The sequence below is a fragment of the Nyctereutes procyonoides genome, unplaced genomic scaffold (genome assembly GCF_905146905.1).
Source record: "Nyctereutes procyonoides isolate TBG_1078 unplaced genomic scaffold, NYPRO_anot_genome, whole genome shotgun sequence".
Taxonomy (NCBI): Eukaryota; Metazoa; Chordata; class Mammalia; order Carnivora; family Canidae; genus Nyctereutes; species Nyctereutes procyonoides.
The window spans coordinates 19759658-19780754 of record NW_026575160.1 but is presented as its reverse complement, the minus strand read 5'-3'; the positions used below and the strand labels follow the sequence as shown (position 1 = coordinate 19780754).

Below are 21097 nucleotides of genomic sequence, written 5' to 3'. Positions count from 1 at the left end.
CGAGGGGGAGGGGCCCCGCGAGGAGCCGGGCTGAGGCCGGGGCGAGTGTCCCCAGGACAGGAGAGCCCCGTCCCGGAGGAGCAGGAGCTGCACCAACCTTCCCGGGCGGGCGGAAAGGGGCTCGCAGGGAGTTGGAGCAGGACCCAGGAGGGCGGGGATGCCCTCGGGCTCCCGGGGACACTAACAGACACCTGCGCCCCCGGAGAGTGCGCCGAGCTCCCTAAGGGCTGCAGCGCGCACGGAGGGACCGACCGGAGCAGCTCGGAGGGGCTCGGGCGGCGGCTCCGCGGAGGGGGCTGCGGGGCGGGAGCGCGAATCCACCAGCGCAGGCCCCGGAGCACAGGGCGCCGGGACACAGCCCAGGATCCGGCCTCCCCCGGGACAGGCAGAGGCCGGGAGGGCCCAGGACAGCAAGGACGCTCCTGCCCCGAGCTGAGCAGATCAGCGGCCCCGCCCCGGAGCCTCCAGGCCCTGCGGACGGAGAGCCGAGAGCCCCGGAGGCTGAATCCAGGCTTCCAGAGTTGCCATAGCAACTGCGACTGTTCCTCCTGGGGCCCACGGGGTAAACAACCCCCGCTGAGCCCTGCAGCAGGCAGGGGCAGAGCAGCTCCCCCAAGTGCTAACACCTGAAAATCAGCGCAACAGGCCCCTCCCCCAGAAGACCAGCTAGAGGGACCAGTGATACTCCCCCGTGTTCCAATACAACTTGTTTTTGGCCACTCTGCACTGAGCAAAATGACTAGAAGGAAAACCTCACCTCAAAAGAAAGAATCAGAAACAGCCCTCTTTCCCACAGAGTTACAAAATCTGGATTACACTTCAATGTCAGAAAGCCAATTCAGAAGCACTATTCTACAGCTACTGGTGGCTCTAGAAAAAAGCATTAAGGCCTCACGAGACTTCATGACTGCAGAATTTAGATCCAATCAGGCAGAAATTAAAAATCAATTGAATGAGATGCAATCCAAACTAGAAGTCCTAACGACAAGGGTTAACGAGGTGGAAGAACGAGTGAGTGACATAGAAGACAAGTTAATGGCAAAGAGGGAAACTGAGGAAAAAAGAGATAAACAATTAAAGAACCATGAAGACAGATTAAGGGAAATAAATGACACTCTAAGGAAGAAAAACCTACGTTTAATTGGGGTTCCCGAGGGCGCCGAAAGGGACAGAGGGCCAGAATATGTATTTGAACAAATCCTAGCTGAAAACTTTCCCAATCTGGGAAGGGAAACAGGCATTCAGATCCAGGAAATAGAGAGATCCCCCCCTAAAATCAATAAAAACCGTTCAACACCTCGACATCTAATAGTGAAGCTTGCAAATTCCAAAGATAAAGAGAAGATCCTTAAAGCAGCAAGAGACAAGAAGTCCCTGACTTTCATGGGGAGGAATATTAGGGTAACAGCAGACCTCTCCACAGAGACCTGGCAGGCCAGAAAGGGCTGGCAGGATATATTCAGGGTCCTAAATGAGAAGAACATGCAACCAAGAATACTTTATCCAGCAAGGCTCTCATTCAAAATGGAAGGAGAGATAAAGAGCTTCCAAGACAGGCAGGAACTGAAAGAATATGTGACCTCCAAACCAGCTCTGCAAGAAATTTTAAGGGGGACTCTTAAAACTCCCCTTTAAGAAGAAGTTCAAGTAACTCTGAACGTGAATGGGCTTAATGACCCCATCAAAAGGCGCAGAGTTTCAGACTGGATAAAAAAACAGGACCCATCTATTTGCTGTCTACAAGAGACTCATTCTAGACAGAAGGACACCTACAACCTGAAAATAAAAGGTTGGAGAACCATTTACCATTCAAATGGTTCTCAAAATATACCCTAAAAACTACAGAACACTTCTGAAAGAAATTGAGGAAGACACAAATAGATGGAAAAATATTCCATGCTCATGGATTGGCAGAATTAATATTGTGAAAATGTCAATGTTACCCAGGGCAATTTACACGTATAATGCAATCCCTATCAAAATACCATGGACTTTCTTCAGAGACTTAGAACAAATTATTTTAAGATTTGTGTGGAATCAGAAAAGACCCCAAACAGCCAGGGGAATTTTAAAAAAAAGAAAACCATATCTGGGGGCATCACAATGCCAGATTTCAGGTTGTACTACAAAGCTGTGTTCATCAAGACAGTGTGGTACTGGCACAAAAACAGACACATAGATCAATGGAACAGAACAGAGAACCCAGAAGTGGACCCTGAACTTTATGCTCAACTAATATACGATAAAGGAGGAAAGACGATCCACTAGAAGAAAGACAGTCTCTTCAATAAATGGTGCTGGGAAAATTGGACATCCACATGCAGAAGAATGAAACTGGACCACTCTCATGCACCATACACAAAGATAAACTCAAAATAGATGAAAGATCTAAATGTGAGACAAGATTCCATCAAAATCCCAGAGAAGAACTCAGGCAACACCCTTTTTGAACTTGGCCACAGTAACCGGAGAAGGACAAACAGTGTATGTTCTCATTCATTTGGGGAATATGAATAATAGCGAAAGGGAATATAAGGGAAGGGAGAAGAAATGTGTGAGAAATATCAGAAAGGGAGACAGAACATAAAGACTTCTAACTCTGGGAAATGAACTAGGGGTGGTGGAGGGGGAGGAGGGTGGGGGGTGGGGGTGAATGGGTGACGGGCACTGAGGGGTACACTTGACGGGATGTGCACTGGGTGTTATTCTGTATGTTGGTAAATTGAACACCAATAAAAATTAATTTATATAAAAAAAAATCCAGGATCTAGTCCATGGTCATGTGCTGCATTTAGTTATCATGTTTCTTTAATCTACTTTATCTACAACAGTTGCCCAAATTTTTATTTTTCTTCACAACACCGACACTTTTTAAGAATCTGGGCCAGCACTGAATTTGGATTTGTCTGATTGTTTCCTCATAATAAGGTTCAGGTTAAATATTTTTTGTTGGAGTACTAAATAGGTAATGTTTCAGCCCTTACTTAAGATGGCAGGTTTGTTTCTTTAGAATGGTAGTGCTATTTCTTCATTTTTGTGGAAGCGAGCGTTTTTTTTGTTGTCAAAATATCAAAAGTATGTTTATCCAAAAGTCCTCTGCATCAGTAGCTTCTCCAAAAGTCACAGGAGAGCAAGCCCTAAAATGGCCATGACTTAATGGGTCACTTCACAGTTCATAAGGGGATAAGTAGTATGAAATCCATACACTTACAGGATTGAATTAATTATTTGGTCTACACAAATCTCTGAAAATTTAATTATCAGCTCCTCGTTTCACTGAACAGACATGTGTCTATTAGTTGCAAACATTGTTGAGTATCTGCCTTTGGCTCTGATCATGATCTCAGTGTCCTGGGATCGAGCCCTGTGTCAGACTCCATCAGCAAGGATTCGCTTGAGGATTCTTTCTCTCTCCCCCTCTCTCTTTGCCCCTCCCCCTGCTTGCATGTGCCCCCCCCCTTTCTCTCTCTAATAAAGAAATAAGTCTTTAAAAAAAAACATGTCAAAGTCACAGGGGCAGTAGGAACTTGGAATATATGAGCCACATAGCTCTTTTTCAAATATAATTTGATCAAGCTGTCTTTAAACTCACCTCTTCTCAAAAAAAAATAATAATAATCAAAAATAAACAAATAGGGATCCCTGGGTGGCGCAGCAGTTTGGCGCCTGCCTTTGGCCCAGGGCGGATCCTGGAGACCCGGGATCAAATCCCACATCGGGCTCCCGGTGCATGGAGCCTGCTTCTCCCTCTGCCTGTGTCTCTGCCTCTCTCTCTCTGTGACTATCATAAATAAAAAAAAAATTAAAAAAAATATAAAAAAAAAAAAAAAAAAAAAACAAATAAACTCACCTCTTATCAGGGTAGTCAATAATGAGTTTTTTATAATGCATAGGTTTATTATAGAAAAGGATTAAAAATGGGTCATTTAGATCAGAGAAATGAACACAATTATTAACCAATCTGTGACAGACAAATGCAAAACGTCTTTGTCTGTGACATTTGTCTGTGACAAATGCAAAACTCTTACAGACCTTGATAGGATAAAGCTCTTGATAGGATACCCTCTACTAGAGGGTTTGGGAAGGTCTCCAACTTGCTTACAACTGTGGTTATCTTTGAAGTTTTGAGGAAGTGGGAGAAACCAAAGAGGTATTTAGAAGATGAAAATAGAAAGTCAAAAAAAAAAAAAAAAGGACTGAAGGATAAAATGAGTTTTCTATGGCCTCCCTTCTTTCCTCCATCATCTTTCCATCACCCCCCACCCCAAGCCCCAGACTTATGCATCACTCAACATCACCCTTTAAAGTGCATTTGAACTCATTCAATGAGGACTGGGGGGAAGGGGGATTGGTCAGAAAGAAAACATTCAACAGACTAGATACCATCTTCTCATCTAGATTATAGAGTCTGAACTGAGGGTCCCAGAAGGAAAGCCTCTTCGCAAGAAAGGAGAAACTGATTTAAGGCAAAACATCCTTTCTCTGAATAAATTCAAAAGTTCTTGTCAAACCATGAGAGACTCCTGACGCTGGGAAACAAACGAAAGGTTGTGGAAGGGGAGAAGTATGGGGGGATAAGGTGGCTGGGTGACAAGCATTAAGGAGGGCACGTGATGTGATGAGTCCTAGCTGTTATACTATATGTTGGCAAAATGAAGTTCAATAAAATAAAATATATTGAAAAAAAAGTTCTCTTCAAACCTTATCTTTTGTAAACACTCAAATGGTATAAACCAGTAAATATGGTAAAGCCTTTTTCATGTTAATTAAAATTTGAAAGTATAAGAATTATTACATAATAAAAATAAGGTTTAAGAATAAACCTTCCCATATTTGGTTCTTTTTTATGGAGGGATGAGATATTTTTTTAAAGTTTAAGATTGTTGGTTTTAATCCAAAACTATCTTATCAAACTTTAAACTAGACACAGGATCTTCTTAACTTAGAATTCTAAATTTTCATCCATCAAATGGTATGTTCTCAGCATATGAAACCCACTGTGTTCCCAGCACCCAGGAGGGTAAAGGGAAGTCAAAATGGAACTCATTGCCTAGAAACTTCAGTCTTGAGTTTGACTCTTAAACTGTTGACAAAGGTTTGATTTCCTCTCTGGGAACATGTAAGAAAACGGTAAGAGGCCGCTCCACTACTAAAAAGAATGACTTAGTGTGAAATATATTTATGGTCATTGCCAATTTTATGTTCAGGGACTGAGAACAGACAGAGAGAGAGGAAAGAGATGCTGAGAGCGCCTTGCTAACCTCCACACTACAAGTTACAAAATCCTGAGAACCTCTCTGACACCGAAAACTTCCCTCCTGCTGAGGCCTTCAAAACTTCACCTTCTTGGAGAAAAAACAAGTAAGACAAAAGAAAGTTTTTTGGCTCCTAAATTAGACTGGCCTTTCCTCTGAAGAGCCAGGCAACCACTGCGCCAGACTTGGGCGTCTGGCAGGCTCTCTGCAGCCGGAGGATCACATCACACTGTTTGGCTGCACAAGCTCATGGTTAGTGCTGCTCCCCACACGAATCCAGCCAACAACAGCCCTTCTCACCATTCAGCCTTGACCCTGTGCATATGCTCACAATGTTCTCAAGGACTGTGCTGAAATTGAACGGGAAAGATTTGTTTGAAGATTTATAAAGATAGAGGAGGTAATCCAACCTGCCCCCATTAAATATTCAAGTTGAGAATTCCTAAATTTTGAGAATTCCTAAGCATCAACTTCCAAAGAAGGAAAAGCATTCGAGAACTCTGCTTGAATTTGAATTTGAACCTGCTCTGACATTCCAACAAGTCACTATTTAACATTGAACAGTGTTTGAGGGCACTGACCAGACTCTCAATGGGGTCTAGCTGACCTGGACAACAATGAGTCTGTTAGTGGGCCTTCCAAACCAGAAAAAAAGGGAATGCAGAAATGATTTGATTGTGTTTTCCAAATTAAGCTCTACTTATCTTGCTCAGGCTGGTATTCAGAACTTTCACAAATTTTAATCAACTGTTAGTAAATATTGTGATTAGAATTCTGCATTCTTAGAAATGTCAAAGGCTTGGTATTGTTCATCCATTTATCCATTCAGCTAATATTTGTTGAGTGCCTCCTGTGTGTTAAGCTCTGTTTTAGGTACAAATACAGCAATGAACAAAACAGTGTCCCTGCCCTAACACGGCTTATATTCTACTGGGGCAAGGGAAAAAAGAGAATGATAGAGACAGAAAACAAAAAACAAACAAACTTAAGTTTATCAGATAGCAATAAAAAAGCTATGGGAAAAAAATAGATGAGATCAATTTGACAAAGAGTGTTGGATGGCAGAAGGAGTTGGTAGCAAAGTAGGGTCACCATTTCAGATAGCATCAGTTAGGAAGACCTCACTAAAAAGATGATATTCAAGCAAAGCCTTGAAGGAGGTGAAGGAGCCAGACCTGGACATCTGGGAAAGAACATTCCAGGCAAAGGGTTCCACAAATACAAAACACCTGAGATGAGAGTGTTCCCGATACTTTTGAGGAATTGCAAGAAACCTAGCATCTCTGGAAAGGTGTATGTGAGGGGAGAGCATTGGAAGGTAAGGTAAGGTTGAGGTGGAGCTTCAGCCTTAACTCTGAAAAAGAAAGGATACCAGTGGAGGATTCAGAGCAGAAGGAGGTAAACCCTTAGAAAGGATTATTCTAGGTCATAACTAACTTCCATTTTTACTTCATCCCGGTTTCTTGGCACGATATTAACCCAGCAGACCACAAATAAAATATCAATACTGGCATGTAATGGTATTAAGCAGGATGGAAGGTCCCATTGTGTATGAATGTGGGACCTGCTTCTTCTGTACCTTTTAGCATTGGTTAGACCTGTGCTGCCCAATATGGTAGCCACTCTTCATGGGGCTATTGAGCATCTGAAATATGGCTAGTCTAAAATAAGAAGAGCTTTAAGTATTAAATACACACCAGAAGTTGAAAACATAATATGAAAAAACAAAAAAAAGAATGTAAGATGTTCCATTAATATTTTTATAATGTGTATATATTGAAAGGTTTTGGAGGACAGAATGGGTTAAACATTGTATTATTTAATTTATTTCACCTGTTTCTTTCTTATTTCTTTCAGTGTGGCCACTAGAAAATTAAAAATTGCAAAGGTGGCTCACTTTCTATTTTCACTGGACAGAACAGGGTTGAAATACTACAGTGCTTAGATTTTTCCCAAGGTGGCTAAGGAGACTGAGTAGCTCTTTAAGAGAAAGAATGACTCACACTGAAAAATATTGTCTTCCTGTGAGAAAAAAGAAAGGTACTGGCATTTCAAGGCTAAGGGGCAGCTTGTTCATGCCACCTTGTGTAGGAAGGACAATAATCAGATGCTAAGAATCTATCTGATAGGTTTCTTCTTAGAAAACCAATCTAGGAAATTCTTGTTTAAAATATTTAGACTTTATATACAAATAAATGTCTTAAATTAGAACAGGTTACTATTGAAAGAATTATAATTAAATATTCAGCCCTGCAAGAAAGGGAAGGCATCTACTAAGTGCTGTTACAAGCAGGACACTTTTATATACCAACGCATGAAATCCTCATAGCCATTTGGGACTTCTTTTATTTAAATTAAAAAAAAAAAAACATAGGGGTGGGGGTATTTGGAGCTCCAAAGCCCTAAATCTTCTTTGAAATCTTCGATTTTATTTCTACAAGAAGCAAGAGATCCTTATCTTTTCTGTTTTGCATAAAACTTTTCAGGCATGGAACAACTTTTTAAGCCCTGTTTGTTATGGCAACCATATATAGATGGAGGAAGAAAACGTAAGGTTCCTGGATATATTTTGCCAAGAAGTGGTCCCCTATTTTATGAATGAAGAAAGTGAGGCTCAGAGGTATATTCATTTGCTGGAGGATCAGAGCTGAATTAAATCCCTGTCCCACTGAATCCAAACACTGTGTTCTCTCCCTAGAGCCCACTGGCCACACGCCAGGTGGAAGACACAGACTTCACCTGTTATCCCTAACTCTACTAATACCATTGTCATGGCTATCCCACCCTATGGAAAATTCAAGCCTGTTCTGTACCAACATTTGGAGAACACCTGGGATAGGAAGCAACAAGAGTTAACACAGAGAAAGAAGCAACACTTAACATCTGCACAGGTCCCAAGGAACAACCACAGCTGAAAAGGCCAGTGGACTCTCCTTAGAGAACCTCAAAACTCTTCCAGAAAACCCTCAATCTCATACTACTTGGTTTTATACTAATGTGGAAACATGCCAAGCCATTGAAATGTCTTTCCATCCCTGAGCAATGAATCTAGGGTTGTATAATAAACTATAACCCACACATTCAGCAACCCAAGTGATAGAACCCAGCAGCTGGAGTTCTAGTCTATTCCTGGCTCTCACTACCATCCTATTGTACTATCCTACCTTATTTTGGAAGGAAAAAGAAAAGCTTCCTCTATTTCTAATCATTGTTCTGTAAACAAAACCCACAGATACATTTCATGATTGAAGACCTTTATGAGATAGATGAGAGTCTCTTGCTCCTCATTCTAGACTTATTAGAGGCACTGACTGAAGAATCAAAAATAGCTTATCTTTTTAGTTTTCTAATATGAGTTGTGGTATAGCTACCATAATAGGTAGATATTTTGCATCTCTGAATATAATTTATAATAATATTAACTATTTAAAAATATACGCAACTCTGCATTTGTCAAAACTCGTGACCATGTATAAAAAAAGAGAGCAAATTTTCCTATGAATAAATTAAAAATTAATTCGTTATTTTTTTAAAAGGCAAATTCTAAAATGTAGTAATGATATTTTGGATATAATGGGTTTATATTAGAAACATTAGAAAAAATAATTCTATTAACTGGTATTTAGAGTCTGTCAAATAATTTACTTCCTGAGAAAATTAAGAGCTTTTCTGAGTCAGGAAATTATAGAACTAAAAAGGTTCTAACAAGCCCTCATTTTACTTATGAGGAAACTGAATCTCAGAGAAGTTAGTAGGAAGGCCCTGGGTCACAAAACTGGCCAGTGACAGAAGCAGGACAGGACCTCAGTTCTCTTCAGCCTGGCCAGTGACCTTTGCCCATAAATGCCCTCTAAGGGATACAGAACACATCTGCATGCTCTAAAACCACCCAAAACAATACAGTAGTAAAGGTAAAACTTAAAAATACCAAAAACTTCATTGCACTTTTCCTAGAGCTTGGTCAAATGCTTATACTTAAACGATAGAAGAAGTTTAGAGTAAACATTCAGTTTGGTTATAAATGAAATCTTGCTTCAATATATGAAAATTTTTGCATTGGAAAATATCCTTACAGCTTGATGTTTTTCTGGCGTGTGTTCTGTTCTTTCAGTTAGTGGGCTTAGTTATTAAAGACAGCTGTGTCCATTGCTTACGAATATTATGGATGCCGAAAACCTAATAACAAAACCAAAAATTCTCAAGAGTCCCCTCCCTCTCCTTTTCTTGAACTTGAAACTGAAAAGAAACACATTTCCCACCAATGTCAAGAACTGTCACTCCTGTCATCTACCAATCACATTCATAAACTCAGATTGGTGAGGGAAAAGAACCCTAAAGTCAACACAGCTCTACAACCAAAATGTGAAAGTATATTAAAACTTGTTTTGTCAGATTAAAGCATGAAAAGAAGTAAGATGTGTATCAGTATGAATGATGTGGTGAGAGTAATTTTTCATACTCATTTTGAAATTAAAAAGTAACTTTTCTATTATTGAATTTTCATTCTTAAAATACAACCAAAGCATACTGCCGTATAATGAGTAACTGTTTTTATTGATGTTTGGCTGTATTACAAATTTATATTTAATCAGACCAAAAACGAAATGGGTACGTTTTCCCCTCACTAAACAGAATGTCATGAACAGACTCTGGCCTTTCTTTTGGTTCGTTATGACTAGCAGTTTTTCCTCGTGTTTAACTCCAGCAATATTCAGAGGTTTAAAAAGTCTCCACATAGGACATCTGGAACAGACTCTTGTTAATCATGATCACATTGTCTGATTCCGATGTGTATCACAGAGAACAGAAGAGGCACTAGAGCAGAACAGCAGTGCATAGAATTATGTGATAGATAATGTTTGACACTGGATATAACTCTGGATTGTTTATACATTTCATGGTGCTCCTTGCACAGAAGGTCCATCCAGATCCTGGAGGCCTATCCCCTTTCCAAATAGCAAAATCTGCTCAATATTTCAAGCTGCCCCTTTTAAAACCACAGTAAGAATTTAGGTGGGTTTACAAGGGATGATTCACTGCACTGACTCAGTGTAGGCTCAGAGATGGGCTTTAGAAGACAATGTTGGATGGGTCCACGGGAAATAATCTTCTGTGTGTCTGTGGTCCAGTATCCCCCAATCTTTGGGAGGACTGTGGCTCCCTGTGATCCAAACACATTGCTGCTTACATTAAACAAGTGGTATCATTTAAAATTCCACTCAAAGGGAATGGTGGTAATTGAAGCCATTCACAGGACCACAAAAGCCCTGCCACCCTCCAAATCGAACGTTTGAATGACATTTAAAAGGTGCCAAAATGTGTAATCAATTCATTCAAAAGATAATTCCCTAATATCTGGAACTCTGGGGTGGTTATTCAAGGAGAGACCAAGATGGAAATGAAAGTGAATTATGCTACTTTACTAAAACAGGCTATGGTGCCGAGATACTGATGAGAATCAAAGCAGGGTAGTTTAAGGACTGGAAATGAGAGGGAAAATAGAAGCAGGAGGGAATGGGAAAGAGATGGAAGAGCAAAGGGAGGGAAGGGGGAGCCATAAAGCAGAAAGGAGGAGACAAAGAGAGGAGCAAGACTCATAGAACCATTTTTTTTAAAGAAATTAAGTTCTCATGGTAATAACAGAGGAAAGATCAAAAACATCTGGAAATATTCTAAAGTAGCATAACACTAATATTTTATTCTATTTTGTTGACAAAATGGGATATTTCTTTTCACTTTTATTAATGTATGTTTCCTTTCCCTTCCTCCCACACCACAGAGATACTTGCCCTCTCACAAGGCTGAGGACGCAGAGCTCACCTCACCCCTACCCCCACCTCTTCACACTGCCACTTAGATGTCTCTTCACCAGTTTTTTTTTAATGCTTTAGATTGCATTCTCTTCCCTCTACAGGTTTATCATAAATCCTTCATGTCACTATACTCATTGAAAGAAAAAAGTGAAATGTAGCTTATTGCCTTCATGATTGAAATAAAATCCCAAGTAGGAAGGTAGAAGATTCTAGATAACTCATTTTTAAGAACACGGGTACTCAAATCAGAAAGTGTAAGACCAGGTGTTTACTCAAATATTTACTGTTTCCTATGCGCATGACACTGCCCTCAAAGGGATAAGGCACATTATGCCTGTCCACAAGAAACAAACTCTGAAACACAGAAAGAGGGAAGGCAGGAAAGGATGGGAACAAGAGCCCCGATGGAAGGACAGGCCTGGGAAGCAGAAGGGATCTTTCTCCCGCAGAGCCAAAAAAGACAAAAAAAAAAAAAAAGCTATGAGGAGAAAGGGTGGGGGAGGCTACAGAGCCATGGGGTAGGGAGGAGGCATTGTAGAAATTCAAAGAATAACTTCACTTTAGCCTGGGAACAGGTACAGAAGATCACTATCTCAAAACAAAGGGGTCGGAGATGGAAAGAGAGGAGGTTAAATCAAGAAAAGTCTCAGACTAATTAAATTTGGGAGCTAACAATGTTGACTCACTTTTCTCCTTATTAATATATTTGGATCAAGATTTGAAGAGAAAAGATTGGAAGAACACACAGGATTTCAGCAAACTCTGCCATTATCTAACATGCAAAATACACACTAAGGTCAAACTACACACACACAGCATTTTTCTCAGCTTTTGTAAAAACACACTTTAATATAACTAGGAGAAATGAATACCCTTCATACATACATAAACTTCAATAGAACTTCAACCACTCAATAGAAAAATGAGAAATTAAAACGCAAGTTACAGAATAAACACAACTAATTGACGTATGAAAAATGTTCAGTTCCAGAAGTCAAATGCCAATGAAAACAAGGTTCCCATATGCAAAAACAGTTTTGGTGCAGGAAGATACATACCTATGTGCTGTCGATTGAAGTGGAAATTAAGACATCACTTACATGAGTATTTTAGCAACCATACACATATATCCCTGACCCATTAATTATACTTCTATATGTTTAGCCTAAGAAAACAGAGAAACAAAGAAAGATTAATTCTCAGAGATATTTGTTGTGTCACTCATAAAGCGAAAACTGAAAACAGTATTAGCTATTTAATACCAAAACATGACTAAATAAATCATAGTATACTAATGGAATACTATGTAGCTATTAAAAATATTTTTCAATATTCCATGCTTTTTAATGAAATGGAGATATGTTCACAATATGATGATTAATGAAAATAACCAAGATGTGATCCTACTTAATTATATAACTATATGTAAATATGGAGAAAAAAGGTTGAAAGGAAATAAATCATATTAATAGTGGTTATCTTTGAATTGTACAATTATTTCTATTTTTCAATCCATCTAGAATTTTTATAATTATCATCTATCCTAGGGATGCCTCAGTGGCTCAGCGGTGGGGCATCTGCCTTTGGCTCAGGGCGTGATCCTGGAGTCCAGGGATGGAGTCCCACATCGGGCTCCCTGCATGGAGCCTGCTTCTCCCTCTGACTGTGTCTCTGTCTCTCTCTCTCTCTCTGTGTGTGTGTCTCTCATGAATAAATAAATCTTTTAAAAATTATCATCTATCCTATAATTAGCACATATTTATCATATTTCATCTTACACTTTGCACACACTAAAGAGTGCTATATGATGGTTTGATTTGGGGCTTATTTTTAATACACCCAAGTCAATAGACTATAATTGTCTGGAGATAAAAAATGTAATCCCCTTCATCTTTGAGTGCTCAGTGCCTAATACAGTCTCTAACACATAGCAATCACTGTTGAATTAATAATGATCGGCTGGCTGTAGAGACAAGTCACGGATGGAAAGATGGAAGGAGGAAGGCTAAATAGTTGTGAAATTCTTCAGCATTTAGTAAAATCAATCTTTCCTGGGCTTTTTCAGAGATAAAAAAATGTTCATCATGTGATTTAACTTAAAGGGAATTAAAAGGAGAGGAAAGAAGATCATTAAAGGAAGGATCCTCCCAAGGATACAAAGGGAAGAGATTTAACCAATTGAGTTCATTTTCCTATCAGCTCTCAAACTCTATTCCAAACCCCACTTGAATATGTAAATGAATCTGCTTCTTAGTTGGATAGGAGAAAGCAACTGCTCAAAAACAATTACACACTTGCTTATTCTATCAGGAGGATGAATTTCCACTCACACGACCACTGAACCTCATGTCCAGGTGAACCCGAGTCTTCTATATAATCTCTAAGGGGGGCTATCCCAAATTGCTGCTCCAACTCTGTTGGTGATGACTGCTGCAAGGGATAGACAGGCCTCATCAGATAAACAATTTTTTCTATCCATCTTTGGAAGAAGCAAGGAGAATGGCTCTGTCCCAGCAACTATTACATTTTCTTTGTGTATTCATAATTTCTTGGCAAGGAGATGCACTATAGATCATAGTGTCTCCATTCTCCAACTGATGTGAGGGTAACAGATATGTGTTCTTCACCCACTCTGGCATCACAGTGACATATACTTAGGCTGATCGCCCAAGACTGAAATCTGGTATGAGTTTAAACTTGCTTAGACTTGTAAACTTCTGAGAGAGGAAGTGTAATTCACACTTTTATTGTGTTCATACCTCTTGCACCAAAATTGGGGTCTTTGTAAATGCTCACCTCACCATTATCTCTCCCTCTATAAGTCTGGTTGCTCTTCACTCAATAGATTCAAATGGTATCCCCACTTCCAAATGTCTATAGCTATACATAATATCTCAAAATTATACTGGTTGGTCCAAGAGAGGGAGGGTAGATGGGAGACACATGATATGTGGCTTTATAATCAAGCAACTCAGTATTTCAATTCTTATTAGCTCTTTGATCTTAGGCAAGCCATTAAACTTCTCAGAATCTCAGTTTCTTCATCAAAAAAGGGGGCTAATGCCTCCCTAGTTGCAGGACAATTTTGAAAATTAAATCATTTAATGAACATTAAATCATTATATGTATCTGGCATAGAGTATACACAGTAAAAGCAGCTATTATTAACAATAATTCCTCTGTAACTAAATCACTTGCTGATCTCTTTTCAAACTGTGAGTTTTCCTATGAATGCTCAAATGTCATACAAGACATTTCCTTTCCAACTATTTTCCCTATTAGGCTCATTTTTAAGATGGTGGCTCTCTATGTAGAAAAATAACTTTATAGGCTGCTCCAGTTATAAATTATATACAGAAATAAGCATAAAGAACCTTAGAAATGACAAAAAATAAAGACATATATAGGGATTAAAATCTAATATTAGACTGAAAACACATGAGACAGGGCTGAAATAGGATTTAAAATATACAACAGTTATTCCTAGTTTTTATTATTATTATTCTTAGTCTTGTTAACATCAAAAAAACTAAGCTTCCTATTGATTTCAGGAACTCATTGCAAATGCTCAACCAGTAACACAGCTAACTCAACTAGGCTCATGAACTCTTTAAGATATGCCTTGGAGCCCTTGTGTCACTGTCCCCATGAATTCTAGACTAGTATACCAGGCTAGTATATCAGTATACCAATCCAAATCAAGACCTTACCGTGAAAAAACCCACCTTAAACTAGATTCCCCCCCCCCAAAACCTTATAAATATCTTGCCTCCTTCCTTCTAAGACATTATTTTAAGGCTCTATCAAAATAATGATCAATAAACACAGTAAGCAGTAAACCTAGATTTGCTTTACAAACAGGTCATTTTGGTGGTATTTTCAAGAAGAAAGAATTTGACACTCTCATCACAATATTTGTACATTTATGGATTCATTCTGAAGAGAATGGCATTACAATAGATCTTCTGATAGAAGTCTTAGCTGACAGATCGTAATTGCTCAGATTCATTCTAACATAAAACACCACAATTTAGAACCTCATGGTCTAACCAAAAACAAGTATAGAACCAGCCACTTTTCTAAGCAAGTTGAAGTCCCCTCCTAGTGGCCTTTCCTTTAAGGTCTGGATCGCACTTTTTTTCAACTGACTGTTCAAAACCAAGAACTTTTTATCCTCCAGGTGACGGTACATCCACAATGCAAAATAGAACACTGTAGCAATTATACTAATATTTCAGACTACTTTTGAAAACTATACTAAAAGCTTGAGGCCCACACCATTTAGATAAACTGCCCACATTAGTTCAATTCACTTGATAATTGCTCAATTCTCCAATTTATTGCCCAGATGTAGCCAAATTTCTCCCTGTGGACAAGGAAGATATAATGACAGCCTGGATCTAAAATGTGCCAAATTGTACATATTACAAGTAAGGGAGAGGCCCTGTGAGAAGGTTCAGAAACAGAGGGTCCCAAGTCCCCACGCAAGAAGAGCAGAGGTGTGGTTGGGAATATGTAACTTGGATTGCCATGGCATCACATGACCACAGAGAGGAGATGGAAGATGTCCCACTGCTTCCTATTATAGGGAAGTGCAATCTGAAGCCAAACACACTGGAACAGGGAGACGTCACACATGTCTCCCCCTTACTTCAGGGCAAGGTCAGCTCTGAGGGTACAGAATCATGCTCTCTCTTCAAAGTTTGCCACACGGAGTGGCCCTGAACATCGGCAAGTGCTTCCTGCCACTGTCTCTTCCTGCTGCCATGAGTAGTAGTAGGAATCTTTAAGGCTTAAGGAGCACTTTCCAAAGAAGACATCTCCAGGGAAGTTATCCACATTCCATACAAAGCAATTTATTATAAGTGCTACAGCAGCTGAACATAAATCCATCTTCCTTTCTGAGCTCATCTACTGTGATATGCATCTCTCTATTCCCTGCTGAACTTGCAAAGACTAAATGTGCAGGGGGAAACTAGAGTAGCAGAGTAGGGAGAGAAGCAATAGGGAAAGAAAGCAGAATCAAAGTCAGCATTCATTTGTTCATGAATTCAGCAATTATTGTGCATGCCCATTATATACCAAGCAGTAAGGATACAAACGATTTTACCCTCGTGGAGTTAAATAAAATAATCTCAAACAAAAAAAATCTAGTTATAAATCATTTAAATGTTTGGGAAGGAAAGTATAGACTGCTCTAAAAGGTTTAGCAGCATGACCTGATCTCGTCTTAAGAATCAGATCAACCTTCCCTAAAGAAAGGATGTTTGGGCTTCCAAGTGCAAGATGAGTGGGTATTAGCTAGGTATGTGGGTAGGGGGGGAGGTGATAGGGAGAAGAAAGAAGAAAAGGCAGCCCAGGTAAAGGCCATGAGATATTAGACCAGTGCTCCTCAAACTTTATCTGGCAAGTAAATACTCTGGGATCTTATTAAACTGCAGATTTCAGTACAGCAGGTCTGCAACAGGGCTTGGGGTTCTGCATATATAACAATCGCTCAGGTGAGATCAACACAGCTGGTTGGATCCATAGTTTGTGTAGTGAGGACTCTGAGGATCTGCCCAGAGGCCAGAGCAGAGAGAACATGGGAAGGCCAAAGATGAGGCCAGAGAGCTTGGCAGAGGTCAGACCATGCCAGGCTGTGCAGAACACCTTAAGGAATTTGGTCTAAGAGGAGCAGGAATCATGAAGATCTCCATCTGCTTTGTTCTCTCCAAATAACCTTCCTAGGAGTTTCACTTTCCCTGGGAGACAGCACTTTGCAATATCTAAAGTGTAAGTGAGAGCAAAGGTGTTTATGGACTTCATGGCTTCTAAGAGCCAATAAAGTACAGCTCCTTCATCACAGACAGCCCATTAACAACCCATGTTTATTAGTAAAAATCCTCTGAACTTAATACTCCTTTGTCAGCAAAAGTAATTGATCTTGGCCAGTTAATTTGGCTGGTTTTGCAGACTGAGGACTTGCCACTCTTTTAAGAGTAACCTACAAACTCTGTGGGCTTTACTCCCTTCAGTAAGGAATTTCCAAGAACACTGAGCCTATAGGGTTCTTAAAATAGTTTGGTAAAAGAGAACACAAACATCTCTCATTGGCACCTTGGTCTTTAGTCTTACAAGTATGAAGACATCGGGTTTTACAGAAATGTCTGTGCCAACTGCCACTATCCTGTTCCCCCAAAATTTGACTGAACAAAGTTATACAGAACTGTGTGCTGTCCAGTTAGGCAGGTAGTAAAAATTCAAGCTTAAATAAGAAAGAAACAGATGTGTGCTTTAACCAATGCTTGGTATACTTTATAAACAATTCTTTGCTTCTGTGTTAGGAAAGAATCATCTTCTTTCCATTTTAAAATGAATGTAGGACGGGGATCCCTGGGTGGCGCAGCGGTTTGGCGCCTGCCTTTGGCCCAGGGCGCGATCCTGGAGACCCGGGATCGAATCCTACATCGGGCTCCCGGTGCATGGAGCCTGCTTCTCCCTCTGCTTGTGTCTCTGCCTCTCTCTCTCTATCTGTGTGACTGTCATAAATAAATAAAAATTAAAAAAAAAATAAAATGAATGTAGGACTTATTCACACTGAACACATGCCATAAGGAACGCACTCCAGTATGACTCACACAACTCTATGGAACAGCCAAAGGAACTCGAGTTTTTGCCCCCTCCCCCCCCCTTCCATTAGTACTGGGACTCTGGAGAAGTAATTCTCTTGGCTCTCTTATTTATGTAATGGGTAAATGGGGGTTATATAGTTTAACAAGTGATAATAAAGCACTGCATTTTCTATATGTGTCATGATGATATTCACACCTAAAAATGTTAGATGCCCTGCTTCTGGAATGAGTAAGAACAAGAGGTTGTGAAATCTTCTCCAGATATCTTCAAACGTTAACATGTTCTCAACTGTCTGGAATGCCATATATACTGTCCTGACCTAAATCAAGGATATAAAATCATGCATAAGGCATTTGTTTCATTATCTAAGGAATCCATCTCAAGAAGATGAAATGTCTTTCTGATGGTCTGCCCACGTCACCACATCACAAAAACATAGGTAGACCAATTTTCACGAATTTGGAGAATATAACTAAAAGGGTCAGATTCAAAATATAAGCCACATGGTACAGGCAATATTTACTTGAGAGCAAGGGTCACCTCAGAGAGTTGGCAAGTCATCCATCAGAGATGGGTAACATATACCAGGGATGCTTTATATGTACGTGACCCTGTCTCTCAGGCAAACAGAATCTAACGAGAATGGGACATCTATCTATAATAGCTATTCTCCTAGGCAAGTAGGGGCTAGCAAGCTCTGAAGGCCAGAATTGTTACTAGAAGAGAAGAGATCACTGGGTCTTAGTGTACTACATCATAAGACAGCAATATAAAAGAATGCTAACATCACTGAACACTCACAGTGCTAAGTATCGAGGTTAGAAACACATGCATGAGGAGACATGGCTCTTTCCCTGATGGAGCACATGATCTAACACAGGCCACAGGAAAATAAACCAGTAACCATGCTACAACCTGCTACCTGGAAGTAGATGTGTGTGGGTGCATGTATGTGCATGTGACAGAAGGAGGGAACAAAAGATGGCAGGTGAGCTAGCCAGTGAGAGCCATAGGCCTCGGGAACACAAATAAGAAAACCATTGTTGCTACCATCCGGGAAAGAAAGTGGTCAGCGATTTGCAGTGGGATGGTGATAACTGACTGTGAAAGCTCAAGTGCTCACCAGGTGAAGAAGGAAAAGAAAGGAATTCCAGACCGGGCAGCAGTATGAGCAAAGGAAAACACTGGCGATCCAGTATTCTAAAGATGAGTGTATGAATGTGTGCATATGGGTACATGCAATGGTATGCACATATAGATCATACATGTTCAGAGATATAAACATATTAATGTTGATATTAATGGGGCACCTGGGTGGCTCAGTTGGTTAAGCATCCAACTCCTGATTTTGACTCAGGTCATGATCTCAGGGTCATGAGATTAAGCCAGGCATCAGGCTCTCTGCTTGGCATGGAGTCTGCTTAAGATTCCCTCCCTCTTCCTCTGCCCCTCCCAGCTCCCATAAGCATGCTCTCACTCCTGCTCTCTCTCTCAAAATAAAGCTATTTAACCATAATTAGCAAGAGGAGAAAAACATGGAAGTTGAAATCTGAATATGTAAACTCCTATTCATCTTCATCAGGAAATCACTTTCATATTTTTTGAAGATTTTATTTATGTATTTGAGAGAGACAGACAGAAATAATGAGAGAGAACGTGAACAGGGAGGAGAAGGAGAAGAAGACTCCCCACTGAGCACACAGCACAACATGGGGCTCGATTCCAGGACCCTGGGATCATGACCTGAGCTGAAGGTAGATGCTTAATGGACTGAGCCACCCAGGCACCCCTCACTTTCATATTTTTGCATATTATTATAATATCATGAGTATTATACACATCCAATTACATACCTTTTGTATATCTTCTCTTTCTCCCTCCCTTCCTTCCTTTCCTTCTTTTACCCCAAACAAAAACCATCAGCCTTGGTCATGTTCACTTTAATGTGTGATGTAGGAAGAGGGAAAGATTTTAGAAAAGACATGTAGAGAAATGGTAAATGTTACAATTCATGTTGATCCACATATGATTCTACTTTGGTGAAACTGAGATACTAGAGTTCTCCGTGTACATTTTTTTAATATTCTGATATGCATACTATATGTTCTTCATTACAAAAGATTAAAAGTTTTAAAAATACATTATACTAACTCCCTACTGTAAGTAACTTGGGGCCCTGATTAAGACTAGATTCCCATCCCATTACCACCATCACCCCTAAAGATCACAGTCCAAATTTGAAATACATTAATTTAAAAGATCCCTTTAAAATTATGGCATACTCCAAGTTCCTTCTTTCATTTCTAAGTACTCAGAATCTATCCTTAGTATATGAACCACAAGTCAGCAATTCTTAGCAAGGCAAGTCTATGGCTTTGTCCCACTAATCCCTACTTTGCCCTGAATTCACAGTTTAGTGCCCATTTCCTCCTGTCCATCCTCTGGTGAAAAGGACCAAGCCTTGGATCAGGTTCTCTCACCCCACAGAATATACTGAGGCAAGCTATACTTATCCACATCTGCTTCCCATTTGACTGCACTGAAGAACCCAACAGCTACCTCAAAATAAAGAGAATCCACATCTTCCCAAAGAAGGCAGGTAGAGGGAAACCAGCTCCTCTCCCTCACTCTTTAAACCAGTGATTTTCAACCAGCGGTGATCTTCTTCTCCAGGAGACACGTGGCAACATCAGCAGACATTTTTGGTTATCATAACTGAGGGAGGGTAAGTGCTCCTGGGACCTGATGGGTTGTGGCCAGGGGTAACACGCCACATCCTCCAATGTCCGGGTCAGCTCCCACCACAAAGAACTACCCAGCCCAGAATGGCAATAGTGCCAAGGCTGAGAAACCTGCCCTAGAACAATGAGCTTTTTCCTTGATTCCATGTCAGGAGGGAGAGGAGTGACTAAGGAGAATCAGGGCTGCTTTTGGTGGATCCCAGCCATTAACCAGAAGGAACACCCTTAGCACATCTAGGGCAGTACTTACAACACAGGAGCACCTGGTACATTTATTTCCTTCTGGCTGAAATTCCTCCCCTTCTCGGTACTGCACACCCTCAAACACACAACCTGGAAAGCAAAGCAAAGTATAGAATTAGGGCAGCAGCCTTTGCTCAGCTTGACACTATGCTTCTGTCCACTGCTCATCCATCTCACTTATCCACCTCCCACCTCCACCTCTGCCTAGCAGAGTGTCCTCTTTAACCAGAGGACAAGATTGCTTCATAGATTTTTTTTAAGGAGTACAAAAGATTGACATGAGTCCAGAAAACCAGAGCTGCTAAAAAGCAAAAAATATAGTGGAAGCCAGGTCAGCCCAAGGGGGATACTGCATAATGGTGAGCCCTATGAGTCTAACGAGCTCACCATGACCACTCCGATCACAGCCAGGGAAAACTAAACCCAGGGA

General features: G+C 40.3%; 1 protein-coding gene across 1 annotated transcript in view; it reads right to left on the bottom strand.

Annotated features, from left to right (window-relative positions):
- The window catches only part of BMPER (BMP binding endothelial regulator), a 247932-nt gene that overhangs the window by 161622 nt on the left and 65213 nt on the right, over window positions 1-21097 (bottom strand). Inside the window, exon 6 of the mRNA XM_055314875.1 lies at window positions 20675-20757. Within this exon, the coding sequence (XP_055170850.1) occupies window positions 20675-20757 (83 nt within the window). The remainder of the gene's footprint in view (window positions 1-20674; window positions 20758-21097) is intronic.